A 25362-nucleotide genomic window follows, 5' to 3' on the forward strand; every position below is an offset into this window, starting at 1 on the left:
TAAATCTTTCTTCTCTCACCTTAAAAATATGGCCCTTAGTCTTGAAATCCTCCATCCTAGGGAATAGACACCTGCCATTCACCTTATCTATATCTCTCATGACTTTATAAACCACTACAAAGGTGATCCCTCATTGAGTGGAGGAATATGAGAGGTGATCTTTTTCAAACGTATAGGTTTATGAGGGGGCTTGACAGGGTAGGTGGTAAGATGTTTCCCCTCATGGGGAAATCAACTGAGGGGGAACAATTTCAAAATATGGAGCCTCCTATTTGAGATGAAGGTGAGGAGGAGTTTCATCTCTCAGAAGGTTATTAGTCATTTGAATTATCTTCCCTAGAGAGTAGGGCAGGCTGAATCATTGATATATTCTAAGCTGAATTAGTTTAATAAGGATGTCAGGCATAATGAGGAATTTTGGTATTCAGGTCACAATCAGATCAGCAATGATAATATTCAATGTCAGAGTAGATTCTGAAAGGGCTGAATGGTCTTCTGGTCCTATTTCTTGTTAACATAAAGTCCCTGCTTTTCAATTCCTTTGCTTTAAAAATGATTTCAGGGCTTCGTCTTTTTATTAACAGTCCAACTGTTAAATTTTGAGTGTTGTGTACTTGCATTTCTGGGTTATTTTGCTCCTCTATTGCATTTAAACTTTTTATTTTCCAATGAATGTGGGTCTCTTAATTATTCCCATCAAAAAGCACCACCTCAAACTTATCAATCCTAGAATAGTTTTGCTGGTTACATGTCTATTCTGCACATTTGATAGATATTATATCTTTGGTGTAATTACATGAGTCAGCATGCTTGATTGAACCTTGACTGCCTTAACTAGCATACCATGTACAAGCTGCACCCAAACATTGATATTAATCGTATCTGCAGTGATCAATTCGATAATGACCCTTACTCGTTTACTCTCCAGCTTTTGGCACAAACTAGAAATCAAGCACAAATCCGCAACAATAGCTGGAATCGCTGTTGAGTTGAATTCTCTCCACAAATGTGCCAGACCTGCTGAGTTTTTCCGGCGATTTCTGTTTCTTGGGAGGTTCCCTTGAGGTTGCTTTCCCTTCAGTTCGATGAGCTGTGAGATGGATGAGAATGCCCAGCGTGTGATCTGCAGGCTCTGCCAGTGTTCAGAGGGTGGAGAAGATGGGTTGTTTGAAAACTAACACCTGGCTGGTGGGCACAAGTGGCTGCTTGGAGACCAGAAATAAGAGGGTGCCCAACGATGAGTCCTTGGAGGTAAATGTTAACAGGAATAAAGGTAACGATAGAGCCATGTCCTTACCCTTCACCTCATTGAGGTTGTCCCTAGATGGTGCTGAAGAATATTGATATGACTGTGACCTTCCTTGATTAATTGCCTTGTTTGAGTGTTCAGAGCTGGGAACATTATTCCTAATCCAGATGTTGGCAGTGGTTTACCATCCCCCAGTGAAGCAGGCTGAGCGAGGATTAGGGAATGGAAATTCCAGCACATGTTCCAGGGACCTGGCTGAGGGAAGGGACTGACCCGGAAGTGACTCACGGCCGGGCCCGGATGGAGGTGAATGCTGGGGAATGACCCGGAAGCGCTGGTCCGGGGACGGGGGAACAATGAGCGGCCCCGCGGGCGCGGGGCTCGTGCTCGGGGACAGGGACCAGGAGCTTGTGCTCGCGTTCCAGCGCGCGTTCTTCGCCATGAGGAGGTTGGACAGCCTGCCCCTGGCGGTGAGGGGAGGGGAGGGGAGGGGGGGGGGGGAGATGGTGGAGGGTGGGTGAGGGGCAGGGGTGCTGATGGTGAGGGGAGGTCTTTGGGGGAGGGGGGAGCTGATGGTTGGAGCTGTAGGCGGAGAGTGGGACGTGGGTCGAGGTGTTTGTGGAGAGAAGGGATCCTAGTGTTGGGTGAAGTCTCCTGGCGGTCAGGAGGGTTCTGGTGTTAGGGAATGGAGGTTTCCTGATGGCGGGGATTGGGGGTGGGTGTCCTTACCTAGGGGCTTTTATAGATTGGATTTGGGGTGGGTCTTAACAGTGGGGTTTTCAGCAAGGATGCCTTGCTGGTAGTGGCAGTAGTTTACAGAGTTGTTTCTGTGAATCAGGTTTCAGGGCGAGTTTGATGCTCTGCTCAAATTTCTTGCGGGATCAGATCAAGGTTCGGAGGAAGTTGGATTTTCTTGGTCGGAGTTGGTTGTTCTGGTCAGATTTTATGGGGTTGTTCTGGGGTTTTGCAGGATTACGTTTGGTTGCACAGTCGGTCTGTCCACCCCTACCAAATGGATGAGCTTGCTTTCAGATTAAATGTTCAAGCGTTATAAAAATTTGATTTTCTTATTTTATTTGCAATTCTTCTTAGGAGTTGGAAGAAAGGTTGAAGAGTAGCAAAGATTCCATGTTATTGCAACAGATTTTGCAGCAGGTACACAATACACTGCTATTCCATGACAACCTGTAGATGTGCTGTGCTTGGAGTTCTCAATAGCATTTGATAAGGATAAGAGTTCAGGGTGTAGAAGGTAACTTAGTAGCCTGAATAGAGGATTCGTTAGCTAACAGGAATCAGAGACAAGGGATATATTGGTTATTTTCAGGTTGTTAAGCTGTAACAAGTAGCATTCCACAGGATTAAGAGCTGGGGCCTCAATTATTTACAATCTACATGCATGACGTGGATGAAAGAATTGAATACATGATTGCTAAATTTGCTCATGAGATAAACATGATTTTGGAGTATGAAGATTCTACAAAAGAGTATACATATTTGAAATGGATTAGTATTACTGCAAGCCTTCTAGTTTTAGTCTCCTGAACTAGTGGAAATAGTTTACCTATGATTCATTTGTTCTCCTTAATTTTTTGTGAAAATCAGGTCTCCCCGCTAACCTTGCAACATGGCTTTATATGGGTAATCTCTCCTTGTAATTTAAAAGTAGGAATTCTGGATTCATCCAGCAAAACTTGCTGTGCACCTACTCCAAGCTATAATATCCTTCTGATTTTGTGGGTACCCAGAACTGCTCACTGTCCCTCAGGTATGACACAAACAGGGCTTTGTGCAGCTAAAGGACGTCTCGCATTGTAGGCCTTGTGGTATGAAAAGCAACTTTCCTTTAGCCTTTTTGAGACACTTTAAAAAAAGGAACAAGAGTAGACCCTGAGGCTTGTCGAGCTGCTTCATCGTTCAGTGTGAGCATGGCTAATTTTGGGCTGCAATTTCATTTTCACTTCCAATCTCCATATCCCAAAATTCATTGAGAGGTAGCCCTCTAGTTCTTGAATGGTAGGAACAACCACACTCCTCAGGTACAGGATGCCTGACATTTGGGTGATGAAATTTCTCATCTCAATCTTAAATGATTGGCTCCTCATCCAGAAGCTGTACCTTCTTGTTCTAGATTTCCAGCCAGGGGAAACAACCTCTGTGTGTAGTCAAGTCCTGTCTATTTTTTTAAAGATCACTCCTCCTATATTCCAGAGAAAATGGACCAAATTTGTTCAGCACATCATCATAGAAAATCCTCTCATTTCCAAGACTGGAGAACCTTTACTGTTATGTCTCCAATGCAAGCATATTCTTTCTTAAATATAGAGATCTGAATTGCGAACATAGGTGCATTCTCTCCAAAGCCGTCTACATTGGCAGCAAGATTTGTTTAATTCCTTGTACTCAAATTCCCTTACCCTGAAATCTAATATGGCATTTGTTTTCCTAATTGCTGTGCCTGCATGATAATTTTGTGTTGCTTGCACAAGAATGCCAAGTCCTTCTGAACATTGACATTCACAAGTTGATACGCACTGCTGCTAATGAGTATCGGTGCCAGAAGGAGTGAATGTTTGTGGCTGTGGTACCAATCAAGTGGACTGTATCGTCCTGCATACTGTTAAGCTTCTTGAGTATTGTGGGAGCTGCACTCGTTCAGGCAAGTGGGGAGTATAGAATCACATTCCTGACTTGTGCCTTGTTGACAGGTTTGAGTGAGTCAGGAAGTGAGTTATGTGCTGCAAGATTCCTAGCTCTGACTTGCACTTTGTAGCCACGGTGCTTATATCGGTAGTCCAGTTCAGTTTCCGGTCAATAGTAACCCCCAGGATGTTGATAATGAGGGATTCAGTCATGGTGATGTTATTAAATGTTAAGAGGTGATGGTTCAATTCTTTTTTGTTGGACAGGGTACTCGTGTAACGTGATTGTTGCTTGTTACTTGACACTTGGATATTGACCAGGTCTTGCTGCATATGGACATTGACTGCTTCAGTCCCTGAGGAGATGTGAAAAATGCTGAACATTGTGCAGTCAGCAGCAAACATCCCCACTTCCTGACCATACGATGAAGGGAAGGTCATTGAAATAACTGAAAGTGGTTGGGCATAGGATAGTACCCTGAGGAATTCCTGCTGAGATGACTGACCTTCAGCAACTGCAACCATCTTCCTATGTACCAGTTTTTGACTCCAATCAGCAGAGAATTTTCCTCCAACTATCATTGACTGTACTTTTGCCAGGGTTCCTTGATACTACACTTGATCATATGTAGCCTTGATATCAAGAGCTGTCATTCTCACCTCACCTCTGCAGTTAAGCTCCTTTGACTATAATTAGACCAAGGTTGTAATGAGGTCAGGAGCTGAGTGACCCTGGTGGAACCCTAACTAAACATCAGTGAGCAGGTTATTGCTGAGCAAGTGCTGCTTGATTGCATAATTGATAACATCTTCCATTACTTTACTGTGATTTTACTGTGCTTTTGTGTGCAGACATAACTGGGCAGTTTTCTATATTGTCATGCACGTGCTAGGGTGCAGCATGTTCTCAGCACTGTTGCTGCAATGTCATCAGGGCCCAGAAATGTGGAGTATCCAGTGCCTCCAATTGTCCTGTGGAGTGAATTGAACCAGCTGAGGTCTGGCATCTGTGTTGCCGGGGACCTTTGGAGGAGTCGGAAGTGGATCATCCACTCAGCACTTGTGACCGAACATTTTGAGAATGCTCAGCATTATATTTTGCGCTGATGTACTGGGCTCCCCGATCATTCAGGATGGGGACGTTTGTAGAGCCGATTAATTGTGCACCACCATTCATGACTAGATGCAACAGGACTGCAGAGCTTAGATCTGATTGGTAGGTTTTGGAATCATTTGCTGCTTCTGCTGTGAAGTGGTTCTGTTCTGTAGCTTCACCAGGTTAACACCTCATTTTTAGTTGTAGCCTGATAGTGCTCCTGGCATGCCCTCCTGCACTGTCCATTGAACCAGGGTTGATACCCTGGCTTTTTCGTAATGGTTGAATGAGGAATATGCCAGGGCATGAGGTTGCAGGTTTTGTTGGAGTACAATTTGGCTGCTACTGATAGCCTTACAGTGCCTCATGGGTGCTCAGACTTGAGTTGCTAGATCTGTTTGAAGGCTATCCCATTTAGCACATTAGGAATGCCACGTGAGGAGATAATCCTTGATGTAAGGATGAGACTCGGTCTCCATGAGTGTGCAGGTCACTTACTGAAAATGTGGTTATTAACTAAAGTAAACAAAGCACTTTTAAGCAGCTTTACTCAACTTTGAAATTAATAACATAGCTACATATCTCTTTTTAGATAATTATAAACAAGTGCCTTTTTAAAACATGGACTTTTTTGGTGCAGACAACATAGAGGATAAAATTAACAGTCAATTAATGCAAGCAGGTAGGGACATGGATTATATCAGTGTCTGCAATATTGTGACAAAAATTAATCAAAAATAATTATAAATTTTCAAGATAGTATCCAAAATTGTGTGCATCTTGAAGACTTTTTCGTAGGAGTTGTGATGCTGTCGAATTCACCATTTGGATTTACTGGTAAAGTGAAAAATTGCCGTAATATTTGAGATTGGATTGATTTGATAAATGAAATGATAGTCAAATATGGTTCTCGTGATTAGAACTAATCACCAACATAGACTATCTGATTTTCCCATCTCAGTGGTGTAACTTCCAGATCTTGCAGTTCAGTGAAGAGTATAGTCCATGATTAACTGACGCATCTAATTGAAGAGTCCTGCTGGTAATATAGTTACTCCCAAGCATCTGTTCGTACTTCTAAAATTTAAGAAATGTAAATATCAGATATTGTTTGAGTGAATCCCAAAGGTCAAACAATAACCTAAACAAAAAACCAATTCGTTTACTCCAATTAACTTTCTTCCCATATACATGTCCTATCTGCATTGAAGACAGTTTTTCTTTCATTTTTACAATTGGTTTGTAAGGACAATAACTTATCTACATATCTTTATTATTCTCTTAGACAGTTCTTCATCCTGTTTGCAATGAATACCCTCCTTCAGTGAAGTACAGAAGACTTTTTCTAGCTGAGCTAATTAAAAAGGTACAGTTTTCCTTATTACACAATTTTTGAAATGTTTGAAGAATTCCTTTGGTAGGGAAGTAAGAATTGAATTTAACAAGGGATGGCATGTAACTGTTTTACTTTCCAGTTACAAACCTACATGAAGTTTCTCTTTTATGTGTTCATGGGATGTGGGTGTCACTAGTTAGGCTAGCATTTGTTGTTCACCTCTAAATGTCCTTGTCAACCTCATCCTGGAACCACTGCATTCTGTGAGTTGCAGGTACACCCAGAGTGTTAAGGAGTTCTAAGGATTTTGACACAGTGATAGTGAAGAAATGCCATACCTTTTCAAGGTAGAATGGCATATGACTTGGAGTTCTGGTGTTACCATGGGTGTGCTGCCCTCCTTCTAGATAGTGAAGACTGTAGTTTTAGACTTTGGGGAGTCAGGAGGTGTGTTATTCGTTCCAGAATTGCTGCTTCTAGTCAACAATAACTCCTAGGACGTTGCTGTTTGGAGATTGGGTGATGTCATTGCCATTAAATTTCAAGGAGAGATATTTAGGTTCTTGTTGGAGATGGTAACTCTACGGTGCGAATGTTCAGTACTACTTTTTCACCCAGGTTGAAATGACATCCAGGTCTTGCTGCATGCAGATGCTTCATTATGTGAGGAATGGTACATGAAAAGCCACACAAACATTAGTAAATATCCTTATTTCTAACCTTATTGCTTGAGAGAAGGTCTTTGAGGAATTGCTGAGAATGGAATATCACAGATTACTACAAGGTATCGTGTATTTTTATGATGTGTCCAAAATTATGTTTGTGACTTCATATCCCATTTATTATCCATTCATCTGCTTCTGTGAAAATATTTATGATGTGCATGATGGCTAGGTGACTCCCCCTTCTGATTTCATTTGGTACACAGGTAAGATATTTATCTGGTTTTTCTGCAAAACCATGTTTACTGAAATGTTTCTTTTCAATGCAGCATGAAAGGACAAGCACCGAACCATTAGATGATTTGTATAATGCTCTGGGTGAAGTACTAAAATCAGAAGATCTGCAGTTGTGTCACAAGAATTATTTCCTGGTACGTACATGATGAAAGTTTTTAAACAAAGGCTTTTGGCAGCAAACCTAATGAAAGTAGAATGGTCAGTATTCAGGTCCCTAAAAAGTATATAACAATGCATAAACATTTCAGCACATGTAATTTATATTCAGAGGTTAAAGGTTCTCGGGACTCATTGTTACAATCCACAACTTAATAAATGGGGTTGCTGCTGTGGAATTCAATAACTAATGTGTCTTGAATGTCTAAAGCTAGCAAACGGCAGCTTGCACACTTTAAGATAGTTGTATTCTGAGACCATAGGAACAGAAATAAGCCATCCAGCCTCTTTGGCCTGCTCCACAATACAGTTACATTATGGTTGATTCACGCTCCTTTGCACTGTATCTCTTACATTTTGTCTATGAAATGTATACTATCGTAATCTTGAAATATCCCAATCACCCCTCACCAGCAATCTTCTTGAGGGATAGAGTTGCAAATTCATATAATCGTGACAGCATCAAGAATGCTAGGGCATGGATTTAAATTACTTACTAAAAGGAGCAAAAGTCATATGAGAATAAGACGCTTTTTACAATGAGTAGTTGTGGAATGTACTGTATGTGAGGGTGGTGAAGGAAAGTTCAGTCAAGGCATTCAAAAGGAAATTAGATGGTTATTTGAAAAGGAACAATTTGCCACATTATGGGGCAAAGACAGGAGAATGGCACTCAGTGAACAGTTCATTCAGAGAGCTGGCACAGATACAGTGGGCTGATTGGTTTCTTTTTGCACTGTACCAATTCTGTGATTTTTGTCAACAAGTGCTTCCAGAGTCTGCCACCAAAAGCATAGCCCAACTTTAAAACTATGGTCCCATTTGCCTGACTTCCCTGTGTAAGGGGAAGTAGTGTCACCATAGATGCTATATCTAAGCCTTTTTATGTTTAAATACATTGATCACATCACACCTCAATCTCGTAAATCAGAGGAAATACAGGCCATGTTTTTGCAATCTATTCTCTTAATTTAACCCTTTTTAAGTTTCATTTTCATTCTAGTTAAACTGCTGAACCCATCCAAGGACATTGTAAGCCATCTTGATGCATGATGCCTAAAACTGAATGCAGAACCTTAGATTGCCCTGATGGAAATTCCCTACAAGTGAAACATACAAGTCCAGACCCAAAGCATTCTGATCAACTCTTGAATGTAGGGAGGGATGGACAAGAAATACATACCTTACCAATAGCGCCTGCATACAATAACAAATTTCAAACGCACCCAGATCCCCCCTCTATTGCAGCATGCTGTAGTAACTTTTTATGCTGGCACAGGTCTGACAGACTAATTGTCCATACGTTACATAATTCTGAAGAATGATGCTGTTTCACAGGGATATGCAGCTAGGTAACTCTTCATTGCTGCACACACAATCTGTAGTTAGGACCGACAGACATTTGGAATTTGTTAATGATGTCAAATAATGGATGAAAGAAACCTCCGCAGAATTGAAAGACTGTTGTCATAGGCAGGTGGATGGCAGGTGCAGCGTAGATAAAGGTGATGCTATATATTTTGGAATAAATAGGACAGAAATGTAAAATTCCAAAGGAAATGAGGCAGAGTTGTTTTAAGAGTATAGATTCACAGATAGGTAAAAACTGCATTCCTAATAAAAGGCCAAAATTGTTAATGGAATGAAAACATGCAGGGGCATCATGTTGATCTTGTGAAAAACTGTAGGATGTAGTTGAAGTATTGTGCTCAAATTGATAGAATATAAAAGAAATTGAGAATGGGTATTGTAAATCTACTTTGATGTTAGCACAGCGAAGTGGTTGTACTTATGAAGAGAGAAGTACAAGGCATTCCTTAAAATAAACTTCAAGACGATTCCTGAGTAACGGTATTCAAAAGTTAGCATCTGTATTGTGTTTATGTGTCATGAAATGTGTTTGCAGATGTTTATAATTGAGCACTTTTAATGTTTGCTTGTTAAGGAAAAATACGTTCTATTGTTCATGCTGTTTTGAATGTATAAAACGAGTGGTGGGAGAAAGTGTTTTTGACTTTGCAAAAATTGTTATTCAGTTGTCAGGAGAGAATATTAGACTTGGTGAAAATGTGGCAATAATCTCTGAAGGGACTACTGGTCTGGTCACATGGGAAGCTGCGTTGTTCTTTGCAGAATGGGCAATGGAAAACTCCGAGTTGTTTAATTGCAGGTCAGAACTGTTAATGAAATAAATACAAAGGTGGAACAGTTGGCATTGTTTTTTCACCTGTAAAAGGGAAATTATTATTTCTGATTGCCTTGAAGTATATTTTGTTCCTTTATAAAGTTCTCTCATCTTTTGGTTCTCCTTTTTACCAAGACAACAGACGACTGCAACAGTAAGCATCCTGTGCTTCAGCAAGTTTCAAGGACATGTATGAGAACACGATACATGGAGTGATGTTGGCTGTTAGTTTTCTTTATGTAATACAGCTGCTGTGAACTTTGTCTGAAGAGTTCCAGTAAATCCCTCACATAATATCACTTTGTTTCACTGATACATTGTGTTGTAGCTTTTCTACTCTTATTTACTACAAATACATGTTTTAACTGTTGCTGAAGTCCTTTGCAAATGGAAAACTCAATGGGATACTGCAGTGTTCATGATCACATGCTAAACTAACCTAAGTAAATATTTTGTTCAGCTCATTATCAGCCATTCTGTTAACGACCCAGTTTTGAAGGTAGTAATTGTTTGCTTTTTCTTCACCAGGACCATTTTGGAGTTGGGTAGTGGAGCTGGCCTCACTGGAATTGCTATCTGCAAGACTTGCACCCCTAAACAGTATATATTCAGTGACTGTCATTCAAACGTACTTCAACAACTCAGGAAAAATATTCTTAGTAACAGTCTCATACTAGATTCTGAATCCTGGAGCTCCAAAAACTGTGAAGTACGGTTGGAGAATAACAATGGATCTGAAGAAAACCAGAGACCAAAAATCACTGTTGTTGGACTGGATTGGTCAGATGTTACTCAAGAACAACTTACAGAACTTCAACCAGATCTCATTGTTGCCACAGGTACCAGTTCGTTTCTATAGATTAGCAGTTTTCCTGATAGTTACATAGGAAGACTGGTAGAATATTGGATAACCGTAAGCACAGCAAACTTTTTATTAACCAGCACGGGACCAGGAATGTGCCCGTTGATCGAATATTCCAGTTGATCAAGAGATCCGTATAAGCAATGTAAAAACATACACTAAATAATAGAAACATAATGCAGCGGGGGTAAACACATCACTGTTATACTTTACTTACAGCATAAGTGGCATAAATAATAATGCTACTTTGCCTTAAATAAAACTTACTGGCAGAAAGCCTTCTCACTCACGTCCTCAACTGACTACCCGGACATCGTGATAGATTGTGATAATACAGTAAATTTCCAGTATTTCAAGTATGTAATTTTTTGCCAGTTTATCAAAAGTGCCAGTTCATAAAGAGCCCGTAAAAACAAAGCTTGCTGTACAAGACCATGATCTAATCAATAATTACAGATGAATCAGCTAACTTCATAAAACTAGAATTATTGATGGCTGGTTGACTTTGGTCTTAATATGGTTGTCTGTTCCCAATTTCGTAAATATCAGCATTCCTATGCTGGAAAAGAACTGTATTATTGAGAATTGTTTGTAAAAGGAGTAAATATTCTGCATGGCCTCATCACTGGCCAGGAACATGAGAGCTGCCATGAGTTCCTCTGCTTGAACTTTTTTTAAGATAGGCAAAAGTAGCATAAATTCTCATTGTCCAGAAGAAGCCCATTTTGACCAATGTGCTAGTGTGACTTCTGAAAGAAGAAGGATTTTCTAATCCTCATTACCCAATTTTTTCCCAAAGCCCTAAAAATGGCTTTTTCATGCAGTTCTCTTTGAAAGATATCCTGTATCTGGTTCTATTTCCTTTTTAGGCAGTACATTCAAGATGATAATTGTGTAAAAAATGTTTCTTCATCTCTTGGTCTCTCTCTAGTTCTTTTCCCTGCCCTTTGGTTACCATCCCACTTACCAGTAGAAACATTTTCCTAAATCTATCAAAATGCCATGGTGACTCAGCGGTTAGCACTGCTCAGTGGTTAGCACTGCTGCCTTACAACGCCACGGACCTGGGTTCGATTCCACCCTTGGGCGACTGTCTGTGTGGAGTTTGGACATTCTCCCCGTGTCTGCGTGGGTTTCCTCCGGGTGTTCCAGTTTCCTCCCACAGTCCAAAGATGTGCAGGCTAGGTGGATTGGCCATGCTAAATTGCCCATAGTATTCAGGGATGTGTAGATTCGGTGGGTTATAGGGGTGTGGGTCTGGGTGGGATGTTCTGAGGGTGGGTGTGGACTCGTTGAGCCAAAGGGCCTGTTTCCACATTGTAGGTATTTTGTGATCTATAATTATGAACATTCCTTAAATCCCCCACTAATCATCTGTGCTCTCAGGAAAATAACCTCAGCTTTTTAAGTTGTGCCATACTAAAGCTCTACATTCTGGTAGCATTCTAATAAACAGCCTCTCATTGTTCTGAAAGGCCTTCAGTAACCATCTAGAAGTGCCCTGTATTGAGCACAATACTCTGGATGAGGCCTAACCAATAACTTATAAAGATTTCACACATATGTTTATAGCTAGATCTCTAGTTGTGACATAAAGGGTTCTGTATACATTTTTAATAACTTTATAAAACTTCCTTGCTGTCACTCAGGATACTGCAAAGGCTATGGACTCTCATAACATTCTGCAATAGCGCTCAAGACCTGTGTTTTAGAACTAACTGTTCTCGTAGCCAAGCTAGCATCTACTCAGCAATGTGAAAATTTGCCTGGATACATCCTGTCCACAGAAATCAAGACAAATCCAACTTGACCAATAACTGTCCCATCAGTCTACTTTTAATCATTGAAGTTATGGAAGGGGCTGTCGACACTGATATCCAGTGGCACTTACAAAGCAATTATCTGGTTACTGACACTCAGTTTGGGTCCTGCTAGGCCGCTCAGCACCTATCTTCATACCAATCTTGCCCAAACATGGACAGAAGAGCGGAGTTCAGGAGGGGAGATGAGAATGAATTCCCTTGATGTAATTTTACTGAGTATGGCTTCAAGGAATTCTAGCAAAATTTGAAGTCATTGGGAATTAGGGGAACAACTCTTCACTGTATGGATTTGCCCCCAGCACAAGGGAAGATATTCTGCTTGTATTGAGGCCAATTCATTCATTACCAAGACATTGCTATTGCTGAGGTTAGTGACTGGGTCCAAACATCTTCAGTATATTTCTGAAAGACAGGCATGCTGTTGAAGCTTTGCATCTTTCACTTAACTAAAAATTAAAAATAAACATGTTAACTAAAATACATGTACAAAGATTTAAAGTAAGATAAGTTAAGTATGAAGATGGGAATAAGGTGAATCTCTAATATTGTTGCAGGCCTAGCTTTCATGATTCCCTTTCTGAAAGGAAGGGATTGTTGGATTCAGCAATTGTGATGGATTGTATAATCAAAGTCAGAGGTTGCTCCTACACGTGGAGTAAACAAATCAGGTCTTGAGAATGAGTGGGTGAAGGTTCCTTGTTTCACTTTCATAGGACAACAGGTTTTGGTTTTTGGTAGCAGAGATCAATGGAGGATTGTGTTATTGGGTTTGTTATCAGTCCCTCTCTGCTCCAAACAGTTTCTGTTTTAAGGTCTCTCTCTCATGGTATTCAGATGGTTCAGCTGAAATCCCTGCTCAAAATGGCCTTCCAAGTGAGTTTTGATTTAATACTGTTCAAAACTTAAAAGTAGCTTCTATTACAGACTGTTGAATTATATTTTCATGTTAGGCATTGGGGTAGTGAAGGCCAGAACATAGCTACATCCACTATTCTTTAGCCAAGGTAATTAACTTTTAACTGTTTAGGCCATTAATTGAATAGATCCCATTCTTTCAGGTTTTGATGAGATGAGGAGAGCTATTCACAACTTGAGGGGTAAATGGACAATTTTGGAATCTTGAATTATTTGATAAATCTTTGGGATTGATTCCGAATATAACAGTCTTATTGCTTACTTTGGCCACAGTTGAATCCACGAGAGGTCTTGTGGCATTTATAAATTCCTTGTGCCCACTCTAGGCCCGAAACGTCAGCCTTCCTGCTCCTATGATGCTGCTTGGCCTGCTGTGTTCATCCAGCTCTACACCTTGTTATCTCAGATTCTCCAGCATCTGCAGTTCCTACTATCTCTTAAAGACAGAATAGCTTTCTTTACAAAATATATAAAACCTCAACCTTTGTGACAGTCTAAATAAGAGCTACTGAGACACTAAACAGCAAGAACCTAAATTTAAAATGAAGAGTCTGAAGTGGGATACTATGGTCTATGGCTCCAATCATATTTGAGCTTTTCACACATTACTATCCACAGAATTCTGACTATCATCAAATTCTTACCTTCTACTCTGATTGTGATTTACCTATTTTTATTCCAAAACTCTGAGCTCTCACTCTCATTTGTATATGTTGGATAGTACCATCTGGGGACCACTCATTACCTAACTTGTGGTCTCTCTCCACTGTTTGCCACAATCTTGCCATCAGAACCTGTACTTGCCTCTGAGGTGGATAGCTACAGGAGAGGAATAAGCAGATATTCCTCCCCCTTACTTGTGTCATGGTGTCTCCAATTGCATCATAGGACAATGTTCTGCTGTATTGCCTCAAGATACATTTTCTGTAGATGTGGCACTCTGCATTAAAGCATACAGATCTTGTGTGTTTTGAAAAGGATTGTTTCCCAATAATGAACGGAAGTAACTGAATTCTTTTATCACTTTCTTTATTCCTTACAAACAGACGTAGTTTATGATCCTGAGGTATTCCTTTGCCTAGTTTCTATACTGGAGAAATTTCTGATTTCTGCTGAAAAACAGAGAAGAAGAACAGTTGTGTATCTGGCATCAACAGTACGTAACCCAGAGACATATCATCAATTCAAAATGGAACTTGGTAAGTAACCGCAACCATTGGAGAATATGGCTGTGATTCTCCTTTCCAGTGGGATTAATGGAGTGGAATACTGTGTCACCCAAAATTCACCTCCGGTTCATGGATTGAGGATACTTCATTAAGTTAGCAATGCAGGTTCCCGATCAAATTTCCCACCAAAATTGAGCACAGTTCAGAGTTGGAAGGTTTTGACTTGCTTTTCTCATAACTATTAAACTAAATAACAGGAATTAAACCTGTCCCAACACCTTGCTAACTTTCAAATGGACACCTGAACCCCCCCCTCTCTCCCACCAAACAAAATCCTGACCTGATTCCACCCCCCTACCCAAACAAACCACAACAACCAATCCACCCTGTCCTGTCACCCACTGCCATCCGCAAAACTAACCCTATCCATGACCCATCTACCTTACTCCCTCACTCATTCCCTTTTCTTCCATCTGTACCCACCTGGCATCTTACCCCCTCAGTCACCTTGCATTCTTCTTGTAGTAGATGGGCAAAGTGGCTTTTGGACTTTTAATCCCATGGAATTAGGCAACAATTGCTGTAAAAGGAGGGTTTTTGAGGTACGTTGTGGCACAGTTTCACACTGATCCATTGCACTGCTGTGATTTGACGGATTGTTTTGGTTATGAAAACTGCTGTCTCAGAGGCTTTGGTAGAAAGAGGGATTCTGACCCTTTACTGCATTTTCATTGGTTAATTACATTTCATTGCAGATTATACTTCAACAATCTTTATTTTGATTTCTGATTATCACAGCTATCTTGTGTCTAGTTTCTATTTTGCAAGTGAGGATTCCTTTGAAGCTTTCATCATTTCCTCTAGGTTTTTAGGAGCACAGGAGACAAGAAAGGGAAATATGAGAATGTGCTTTTGACCTGCATGTGATTACATAGTTAGATGTATACAGACAATGAATGACATCTTTAGACAGACAGACTTTTTCAAATTGGAACAAAAAAAAATTCAGTGAAGTGCACTGGAGCCCCAAGCTCTCTCCGCTGCTGAGATTTTCAATTTGAGCCTGGGTTAGTTATAAGCACATTTGATATTGATTGGAACCTTGGTGCTCTGTAACTCTATGTCCTCCTTCACCTCATGTGGCTTTTAACAGTTCATTGCACCATTTGCCCTGTTCAGCCCATGCCAGTTTTCATACAGTCCCATTTGTACACTTCATTCCTGTAGTGCTGCAGGCTTATTTTTCTCAAGTGCCCATCCAATTTACTTTAGAAATGATGGTGTCTGCTTCTATCAACCTCATAGGCGGTGAGGTCCAAGTAATTTCGACTTGTTCTCTATGAATTGCTTCCAAACATCCCTTCTCCTGCCACTCAGTTATACAACACAAACAGACCCTTCGGTCCAACTCGTCTACGCAGACCAGACATCCCAATCTGACCTAGTCCCATTTGCCAGTATTTGACCCTTCCTATCCAGATGCCTTTTAAATGTAATCGCACCTGCCTCCACCACTTCCTTTCTTAGCTCACTTTCTCAATTTTTAGTTCTTGTCAGATAATGAGCTTCACCCAAGACCCCAGATGGTCTGCTGTCCTTGTTAGCAGCTCACATTTCAATTAAATCACTGACAAAATGTTTTTCAGCCTCAGAATGCACAAAAAAAGTACTAGTAGAAGATGTAATAAAGAAAATAAAACTTTATTTTTTCCTCAGTAAGAGGTTACATTGTGTTTTTTTTCCCTTTTCAAAACAGATAAAGTTGGAATTGGACACCAAGTGATTCCAGGTCCCACCAGAACAGTGTTTCCTTACAACAGATGCACAAAAATAGAGCTTCTGAAAATACATCTTGAAACTGAAATGTTTACTCATTGTCTCTGACATGAGAACAATTGACAGCTATAATAATAAAATAAGTTATGTTCATAACCTAAACACTCAAATGGTCTCTATTTTTCAAGTTTCACAACGACAGTGTGAAAAATAGTAAGTAGTAGGTATTTTGTTCTTGGGGCATTGCTGAGACCTTTTGTATCTATTCAGTATTAGAAAGCTGCAATCTGGAATCACTTCTGATATAGCTTTCTTTCCTGCTGCTGCATAAATTCCTGGTTTCCAGCAGCAGGAATTATAGGGTTGCTGTGTGGGGATCCGTTTTCAACCTATAGCAATAATTCATTAGGAAATGGATTTTCAATTTGACAATTCTAGTTTAGCACTTGTTTATTGATGTGTTGTTTTGTTTTAGAGCTGTGACTGAAATAGTTGCTGATATTCCATCAGTTAGTACAAAAATAGTATTTTACTAAATCTTGCAAAACTTCTCAGTAGTGATATAATCAAAATAAAAATCAACTGGGAACGAATATTTCAAGCTTACATGTTTTGGAAACTAGCAACAGGTATAAAAGACACAAACAGAAGTTGCTGGAAAAGCTCAGGAGGTCTGGCAGCATCTGTGAGGGAAAATCAGAGTTAATGTTTTGGGTCTGGCGACCCTTGGAGGGAATGGAATCTGGGTTTGGAGCCAACTGATTACGTTCAAAAGAAAATCAAGTGTCATGTTATTGGGAAGGTCTCCTTTCTCTTTGAAATTTTTAATTTTTCCAATTTCTAATCAGAATTTGAGAGACAAAGTGCATACTTGTAAAAAATGTCCTTGAGGGGGCAATTTAGTTTGAATTAAGAAACAAAATGATGATTTGATTCTTGGGTGTACTCTGTAGGCCTCGAAACATTGCGGGGAGTGGGGGGAGAAAGAGGATTAAAATTTGCAGGGATCTTTGATATGCAAAAACTACACAAGTGATAGAGGGATCTGAATTATCTAAATTGCTATTGGGATAACGAATAAAGGGTAAGGGGGAGGGGGAGGAATTTTTGACATGTATTCAGGAGAACATTCTTGATCAGTACTCAGTCCAACTAGAAAGGAGGCAGTACTGGAACGGGAGTCAGCTTCGTCCTCATGGAAAGCATGAGTAAGTCCTCTGTATCTATATATTTACAACAATAAGTTGAGAAGGCAGAACGGCTTGTAATAACTTTCTAATCTTGCCTGGAAATGAGGGAGATGCCAGAAGATTAGAGAATGGTAAATGTTACACACTTATCCATGAAAAGGTCCAGGGACAGTCCCAGCAACAATCCCCCGTTTAGTTTAACATCGGTAAGTAAGAAACAATATTTCGAAGAAAATCTTCACCATGCACTTGAAGAGGTTTGAGTTAATTAAACAGAGTCCCCAAAGATTGGTAAAAGACAGAATGTGCTTGACTAATTAAGTGGATTTTTTGATCAAGTAACAGAAGGGTTAAATATTACATAAGATTGGTTAACTTAATTGAGGCTCAGAATACAAGGAAAGTGACAAATTGGATTAAAAAACTGATCTCATACAGAACACCTCAAGACATGGTAAATGGTTCTTTATCAGATTGATGGGTGGCAGACAATGGTGTAACCGGAGGGTCAGTGCTGGGATTATTGCTTTCATTGCTGTATATAAATGACTTGAATCTTGGTACAGAGTAGAAGTACAAAATTTGCTGAATTGGCCAAACCTGGAGGTGTGGCATACACTAAGGATGAGACCAATCGACTGCAATATGGTATAGATGGCCTAATAGAATGGGCAGACAAGTACCCAGTTTAGTTACAAGGTGAAGTTGGAAAAGATGGGGTTGTTTTCAATACAAGGGAGGTTTGATAAAAGTTACAAAATTATTAAAGATTTGGAATTAATAAACAAGGAAAAATTATTCCAATAGCTGCTTCTATAAGAATGAGGGGACACATTTAACATTTCGGGCAAAAGATGTATGGGAAATGTGAAGAAACTATTTAGGGACTGGTAATAACCTGGAACACACAGGTGGGGCAGAATGGGGAAGGTGAAACAATGATTTCAATAGGAAATTAGATGAAAACATGAAGGAAATAACGTTGCAGGGATTGAACAGGGGAGTGGAACTGCCTGGACTGGTCTGAGGAGAGCTGGCACCAACTCGATGTGACACCTATGCTCTAAGTAACTATGACATTTAAATCACCAAATGAGGCGATTTAAAATGTTCATAATTATCAGAATTTTCGATTAAAACTGACTAATTACTTTTAAAACTTGTTAAAAACCCGCTTAAAAAACACTCCCAATTCTTACGCAGCCTCAAATATTTCAATAAATTTACAAATCAAAATTTATAATCCAGAAATTATCTAGTCTTTATTGGTCCACTGAGACAATGTCCAGCACTGCTGCTCTAGGTTTATTCTGAACAGAGGTTTCTGTTGATTGATCAGCTCATGATCCTGCTGGGTATAGACAATAACAGACAGACTTGATGGTCAGCACTGCTTACTCATCCCCAAAACAACAGTCACAAACTTCAATTATTTGCTGCCAGCAGAGGACGTACTGTTTCATCCCAATTCTCATCCCACTGAACCATCTTTGATTCCTTCAGGTTTCTTTTGAATACACCTAGTTTGTTCTTTTCATTCTGGAAGTCTGTAAAGAGAAGCTGAAGAGAATAACATTTATAAGCTAAGTATAAAGTTCAAATAGCTAAAAGATTTGCATATTTTACTTGCAAATTATTGACCAAAACGTCAAATCAAAATTTTATTCTTATAAATTGCAGGTCAAAGTAACAGTATCATACATGAAAAGAATGATTGCTTGGGCCCCCTACTGAACAATTACATTTACATAATTCTAAATTCTTTAGTAATACAGAACTTGAATATTCCCAAAAAATACACATTTTGTTGAAGCTTTCTATATTGCACACATCAAAACAATTCACAAGAATTATTAATACAAAGAGAAAACACTATTTATATTGAGTGTTCTGGTTGTGCAAGTGGACTGATTAGTGGAGGTGTTGCCATGGAGAATGCACCAGTTAATCATGATTGACAGCTAACTGCTAAATTAAATTTTCAACAAGGAAGGTCGACTGATTAGTCAAGACATTGTCCTGAGAAATAAACCAGTGAATGACTGTAACCTGCTTTGTTGCATTGAACTGAGCGCAGTGTGTGCACATTCTGTTTGCAAAGAACAGGATTCTCTATATTAATATACATAGCTTCCAATACAGGCAAGTGCGCCATAATCTGTTCCTAAATTGGTTGTCAGCATAAACCCTCATGCACTCAGGATTATATAAAAAATGTAGTCGAATTTTGAAATCACATCTAAGGTTGGACACTGAGTTTTGCAAGTGCCAGCTGCTGAGGTACAGTCAGTATTTTACTTGTTGCAAAACAGCCAAAGGGATGTGAAGTTTGATACAATCTTTGAGAAGTGCAGGCTATCTACCTGGCATCATACTGGCACTGAAATTCAGATACCACATTACTCATTTGTGTGGCTGGCAGAATGTCTTGTTGTCCATCTCACAAAATCATGAATGGTCTTAAAACCATTACTTCTGATCCAGAGATGTGCTCAAACTACTTCAGATTATCATGGCAAGGTAATGTCTCTCAAAAGTCTGAGAAACAGATAAAGTTAACTGTTTCATGCTGTTACTAAGCAGTAGGAACACAAGTGGTGTATGCTGATAATCGGACAAAACAATCCACAAAACAACATTTGCTACATAATACCAAGCATGCTGAGTAGCCTGGAGGATATGTTTATAGAGTGTACTTGGGGCAGTTTGTTAGAACAATACTTTCTAGAAATTACAAAGCAAGGAACCAGACTATTTTGGACCTGGTAAGTCTGTTATGGGATAGGACTAATGACAAACCTCATAATAAGAACAGAGAACATGGATAAACAGGTACAAGATACTAGCTACCTAAATAGATAAGAACAAGAATAGCAGGATGGATGAAAACCTCACTACAGCAGTATAGTGCAGAATGCCATTCAAGTAGGGTGAGGGAAAAGGAATGTGGTAATTGAACAGCAGTAGGTCTGATAATTGTATAAACTAAGGTTACTTGTACATAAGTGGGGAACATTCATTGAATAATTACTTGTGCACATTTTATTTATATTCAAGGGTATAAACAGGCACTTAAGGGGCCCTTGAGATGCAATGGTAGTGTCCTAACCTCTGAGCACAGAGGTCTGTGTTCAAGTCCCACCTGCTCCACAGGTGTGTCATAATTTTTCATCATCCTGTTCAGAAGTATATCTAGGAGCAGAAAGGTGCTAATGGCTCTTGTGATGCAGTGACAGTGTCCCTACCTCTGAGCCAGAAGGCCCGGGTTCAAATTCCACTGATTCAGAGGCGTGTCACAACATCGCTGAACAGGTTGATTTTAAAAAAAAACAAGCACTTAATAATGTTGGTGGTGGATTCGAGGATTAGGAGCTATACATTTGTAATGTCTCAGTTTGTGATTAAATCGAAATGAGGAACTTAAGACAATTAGCATCAACACAGAAAATTACTGGAGAAAATACTCAAGACTAAAATCTGACAAATTCACAAGACCTCATGGCCTGCAATCTCAGGTTCTAAAAGAGATTACTGGAGAGATATCGGATATACCCGTTTGATTTTCTAGATTATGGAACAGTCTCAGCAGATTGGACATTAGCTATTGCAACACCTCTATTCAAGGAAGGAGGGAGAAAATAAACAGGGAATAACAAATAAATTAACCCAACATGAGTCAGTGGAAAAATGCTGGAATCTATTATAACGTAAGCCTAATCAATGCATTTGGAAAATCACTATAATTATACAAAAATCAACATTTGTCAGAAAATGCTAGAAAAACTCAGCAAATCAGGCAACATCTTTTGAGAGAAGAACAGATCTAACATTTGTTCTTTGTAGAGGCGGGCACGATAGCGTCATTTAAGGTGTATCTAGACAGATACATGAATGGGCAGGGAGCAAAGGGATAGAGATCCTTGGAAAATAGGCGACAGGTTTAGATAGAGGATTTGGATCGGCGCAGGCTTGGAGGGCCGAAGGGCCTTTTCCTGTGCTGTAATTTTCTTTGTTCTTTTGTTCGTTTGTTCTTTGTTCATTTGCATTGCTGACTTCTGCACCTATATCGTACGTTCTTATGTGTTTTGATTACAAAGTCCAGTTGAACTGACACAGCAAGTAAAACATTGAGAATACTTAAATTTTAAGATCAGTAGAAATAGTTACAAGTTCAGGAGGATGACACATTTAATTAATCGGAATGCATTTCTGGTATTGAAACCCCACGCACAACTGTGTTTAAGTGCCTTAGTTAAGTTACTAAAACCATCCAATGATGCTCCAAGTTGGCACCATACTGCTGCCTCACAGCGCCAGACACCCGGGTTCAATTCCAGCCTCGGGCGACAATCTGTGTGGGTTTCCTCCGGGTGCTCCGGTTTCCTCCACAGTCCAAAGATGTGCAGGCTAGGTGGACCGGCCAAGCTAAATTACCCATAGTGTCCAGGGGTGTGTAAATTAGGTGGATTAGCCAAGGTAAATGCAGGGTTACAGGGAAAAGGTAGGGGGATGGGTCTGGGTGGGATGCTCTTCGGAGGGGCAGCGTGGACTTGTTGAGCCGAATGGCCTGTTCTCACACTAGGGATTCTGTGATTCTAGAATGTTGTCACACCTAGCAAAGATTTTAACCTAAGTGAAATTATTTTCAAATTTTATTTGGCTCTCAAAAGAATAGTGCTTACAAGTTTTATCTCCTCATTAACAGAAGTGTTAGAAGCTATGTTGTAATGTGGCCAGGGAGGGCTTACCAAGAGGGTAATAGAAAGAGACTCACATTTATAACAGCCATATAAAATGAACTCATTGAATGCTATCACAATTAGGTTCTTGCAAGTAAACAAAATCTTCAAATACCATATTTGCTTGTACTATAAAGTATAGCTACACATTTAATTCCAGAATGTAACAGAATACCATAAGTAAAGGGCAATCACTCCCAGTCTTACTATATATACTGTAATAAAACAGATTAACATCAATAGAACAACTCCTGTAAACATCAGATCCATGGATGAGAATGTTATCACCTGATTTGAGCAGTACACAAATTCACTATGGATAAATCAGTTTACCACAGAAAATACTGTAGTTATATCCTACAAGAAGTGTGCTACAGAAGAGGCAACTAAAGTAAGTGTATTCTAATAACCTGCATGCTGCTGGAAGACAACAGAGACAAAGTTCAAGATGTGTAAGATTTCACCCAACGGATTGTCTGCTTTTGTGGGCACAGATCAGTTGTATGTTTGCTTGGATTGATGTATTAATATTAGACAAGGAAGAGTGCACAAAATGTGCTGAGCCTTGAATTGGCAGTAAATTATTAAAGTTTCTTACACCAGACACTGACTTCTTCATTATTGGAATAAGACAGAAGTCAAAATCGCATCTATGTGAAAAGGATTACAGGCACAATTGGTGGAACAAAGAGATAGTTATTAAAGAAGCAGACAGCCAATATTTCTTTTAGCATTGTATTTCATTTACCTTTAGTTGCACGGCCAGTTCATGAGAGTTTTTAAATATTAAACCATTTTCTTCAGTTTTCACAAGTTCATGTAAACTGTAAAGACAGGATCAAAAACTTTAATTATTTTAACTACCAGAGAAAGGAAGGTCTTAGGGGAGGGGGTGGCAAAGAGGGGGGAAAAATGACTGTTAATAGAAAACACTGAAAAATCTGCCACATCAAGGAACTAGTTTGAAATGGTGATTGGTTGGCAACAATAATTACGGTGGAGGTCGAAACTTAAATAATTAAAAGAAAGTTATAAATGTCAAAATTAGTAAAAACTATCTATTTCTCTCCAGGCAGGAGGGTTCAGTGCTGAACTGCCATTTGGGTTTGTGCAGTCACTGAAGCTACTATACTGACAGCATGTGATGTTCTGCTAGCTCTAAAACTCCAGATTAATGTTACAGCTAATCCCAGCAAGGGACTGTGAAGGTAACAGCTGCATACTTAACAGCATGCAGGCCTTATGAATTGATAACATTTTAACAAGGCAAAACCCTGTTAAGAGATACCCCTGCTTCTGCAGCACAAGATTCAGTTACAACTTTATTTTACTGACGAATGTAAATTAATAAAATCAACTCTCAACACAAACAGAGACTGGCAAGTCTGCCTAAGCATGATTTAAATGACTGGAAATCAGTTAACAGGGTTCCTTAAAATTAAAAGAAGAGTAATGTTAACTAACAATCTTATAAGAACTACGCTTCTCTTCAAAACCATTAGGGGAAGGTTAAAGAAAGAATGAGAAAGATAATGTTCGCCATACACGTACCATGGGAAGTCAATTGCACATACAGGTAAATGGCAACCAAACATGTCTACAACTTTCATTGGCAAATCCAGTCCACTGGTTGATTTATGAAGACAAACTCCTAGATCACCAGATCCTGTAAAATTATAACAAAACAGAAGTTAAGAAGAAAATATACGTTAAGTTTATAATTATCTGATTTGTTCTGTGTGGAAGTGGTTCAATGGTGACTGACACCACCATCAAGAATGTTTGCCAAATTGAGCTCCAATCAACTTGTTGAAAACAGATTGATAAGATCCTTGGTCAATCACAGGCCCCGATGGTGCAGTCCTGCCTTGTCAGAAGCAATTGCCCAATCAGAGGTTATTGTCATTGTCCTTCTAGATGGTAACGATCATGGGTTTGGAAGGTGCTAAGAAGCCTTGGTGAATTTCTGCAGTGCATCTTGTAGATGATACACACTGCTGCTATTGAGAGTCAGTGGTGGAGGGAGTGAATGTGGTGCCAAACAAGCAGGCTTTTTTGTCCTCAATACTGTTGAGTGTCCCGAGTGTTGCTGGAACTGCACTCTTCCATATTCTGTGAACATGACTGAGAGGGCTGTTGCTGGACTAATCCGAGATAGCTCTCCCAGTTTGGCACTACTGCCCATTTGTTAGTAAGGAGGATGTTACAGGTTGACAGGGCTAAGTTTATTGTTATTGTTAGCAGTGCCTGGGTTGGTTCCAGGTGGTCCATTCAATTTGATATTTTTTTGAGACTTTTTAGTGGTTACATACAATTGAGTGGCTTCCTAGCCCATTTCAGAGGCAATTAAAAGTCAACCAAATTGTTGTGGGTCTGGAGTCACATATTGGCCAGACAAGGTAAAGAGGACAGATTTCCTTCCACAAAGGACATTAGTGAGCCAGATGGGGTTTTACCACATACAATGGATTCATGGTCATAATTAGATTTTTAATTCCAGATTTTTTAAGAGCAAATTCCACAATCTTCCATGGTGAGATGCGAGCCAAGTTCCCAGAGCATTACTTGGATCTCTGGGTAACTAGTCCAGCAACATTACCACTACACCATTACCATAAAGTAAAATCCAGCATTGATTTAAAATTATTGCAAATGTAACACAAACAAGACTCGTATGTAATATTGAGTAATTTTACCTAGCAACACTGGATAATCTTCAGCTTCAAGCCACAAAGTGCATATGTGGACATGTTTAAAATGCAATTTTTCAATGAGATTATTATAAAATTCCTGTAGTGGACCTTTCCCTGAAAAACAAGGAAGTAAATTTAACAAGTTTAAAACATAAAATTCATATTCAGCTGCATGAAACTGGATGGATTGGCTGTAGCTGTTGTGGGGGTGGAGGAGGAAGGTGGTGGTAGCAGCAAGGTGGGAGCAAGATTAAAAGGGTCATGATGGGAGGAAAAGGATGAAGGAGGAGAGATGGCAAGGCAGAAAGAGGGAGAAAGCCAGGTTAACGCAGAATTGGCAAGGTGAGGATGAGGAGAAGGCAAGAGATAGAGGACATGACAGCAACTCACATGTTGAGGGCATTTACGATCCGGACAAAAGAACTGAGTGCATTGTTGCTAAGTTTGCAGATGATACAGAGATAGATGGAGGGACAGGTAGTGTTGAGGAAGCAGGGGGACTACAAAAGGACTTGAACTGGCTGGGAGAAGGGGCAAAGAAGTGATAATGGGAATATGATGTGGGAAAGTGA

The 25362-nt window shown here is 39.7% G+C and overlaps 2 protein-coding genes across 3 annotated transcripts in view; one reads left to right on the top strand and one right to left on the bottom strand.

The window, feature by feature from the left end:
* Nucleotides 1–1579: 1579 nt before the first annotated feature.
* On the top strand, nucleotides 1580–16330 carry eef2kmt (eukaryotic elongation factor 2 lysine methyltransferase). Of its 2 annotated transcripts, XM_048609415.1 has the most exons (8): nucleotides 1580–1719; nucleotides 2342–2404; nucleotides 6273–6353; nucleotides 7315–7416; nucleotides 9475–9608; nucleotides 10152–10462; nucleotides 14270–14422; nucleotides 16149–16330. In XM_048609415.1, exons 1-8 carry the CDS (start codon nucleotides 1606–1608, stop codon nucleotides 16274–16276), a joined length of 1086 nt encoding a protein of 361 aa, XP_048465372.1. In that variant the 5' UTR covers nucleotides 1580–1605; the 3' UTR covers nucleotides 16277–16330. The 2 variants fall into 2 exon arrangements, with proteins under 2 accessions (XP_048465372.1, XP_048465373.1); XM_048609416.1 differs by lacking the exon at nucleotides 2342–2404.
* The window catches only part of alg1 (ALG1 chitobiosyldiphosphodolichol beta-mannosyltransferase), a 37558-nt gene continuing 28270 nt past the window's right edge, over nucleotides 16075–25362 (bottom strand). Inside the window, exons 11-14 of the mRNA XM_048609756.1 lie at nucleotides 24794–24904; nucleotides 23649–23763; nucleotides 22846–22921; nucleotides 16075–18918 (exon numbers count right to left, since the gene is read on the bottom strand). Coding sequence (XP_048465713.1) covers nucleotides 18784–18918; nucleotides 22846–22921; nucleotides 23649–23763; nucleotides 24794–24904 — 437 coding nt within the window. The 3' untranslated portion in view covers nucleotides 16075–18783. The remainder of the gene's footprint in view (nucleotides 18919–22845; nucleotides 22922–23648; nucleotides 23764–24793; nucleotides 24905–25362) is intronic.

The sequence above is a fragment of the Rhincodon typus genome, chromosome 21 (assembly GCF_021869965.1).
Source record: "Rhincodon typus isolate 14 chromosome 21, sRhiTyp1.1, whole genome shotgun sequence".
Classification (NCBI taxonomy): Eukaryota; Metazoa; Chordata; class Chondrichthyes; order Orectolobiformes; family Rhincodontidae; genus Rhincodon; species Rhincodon typus.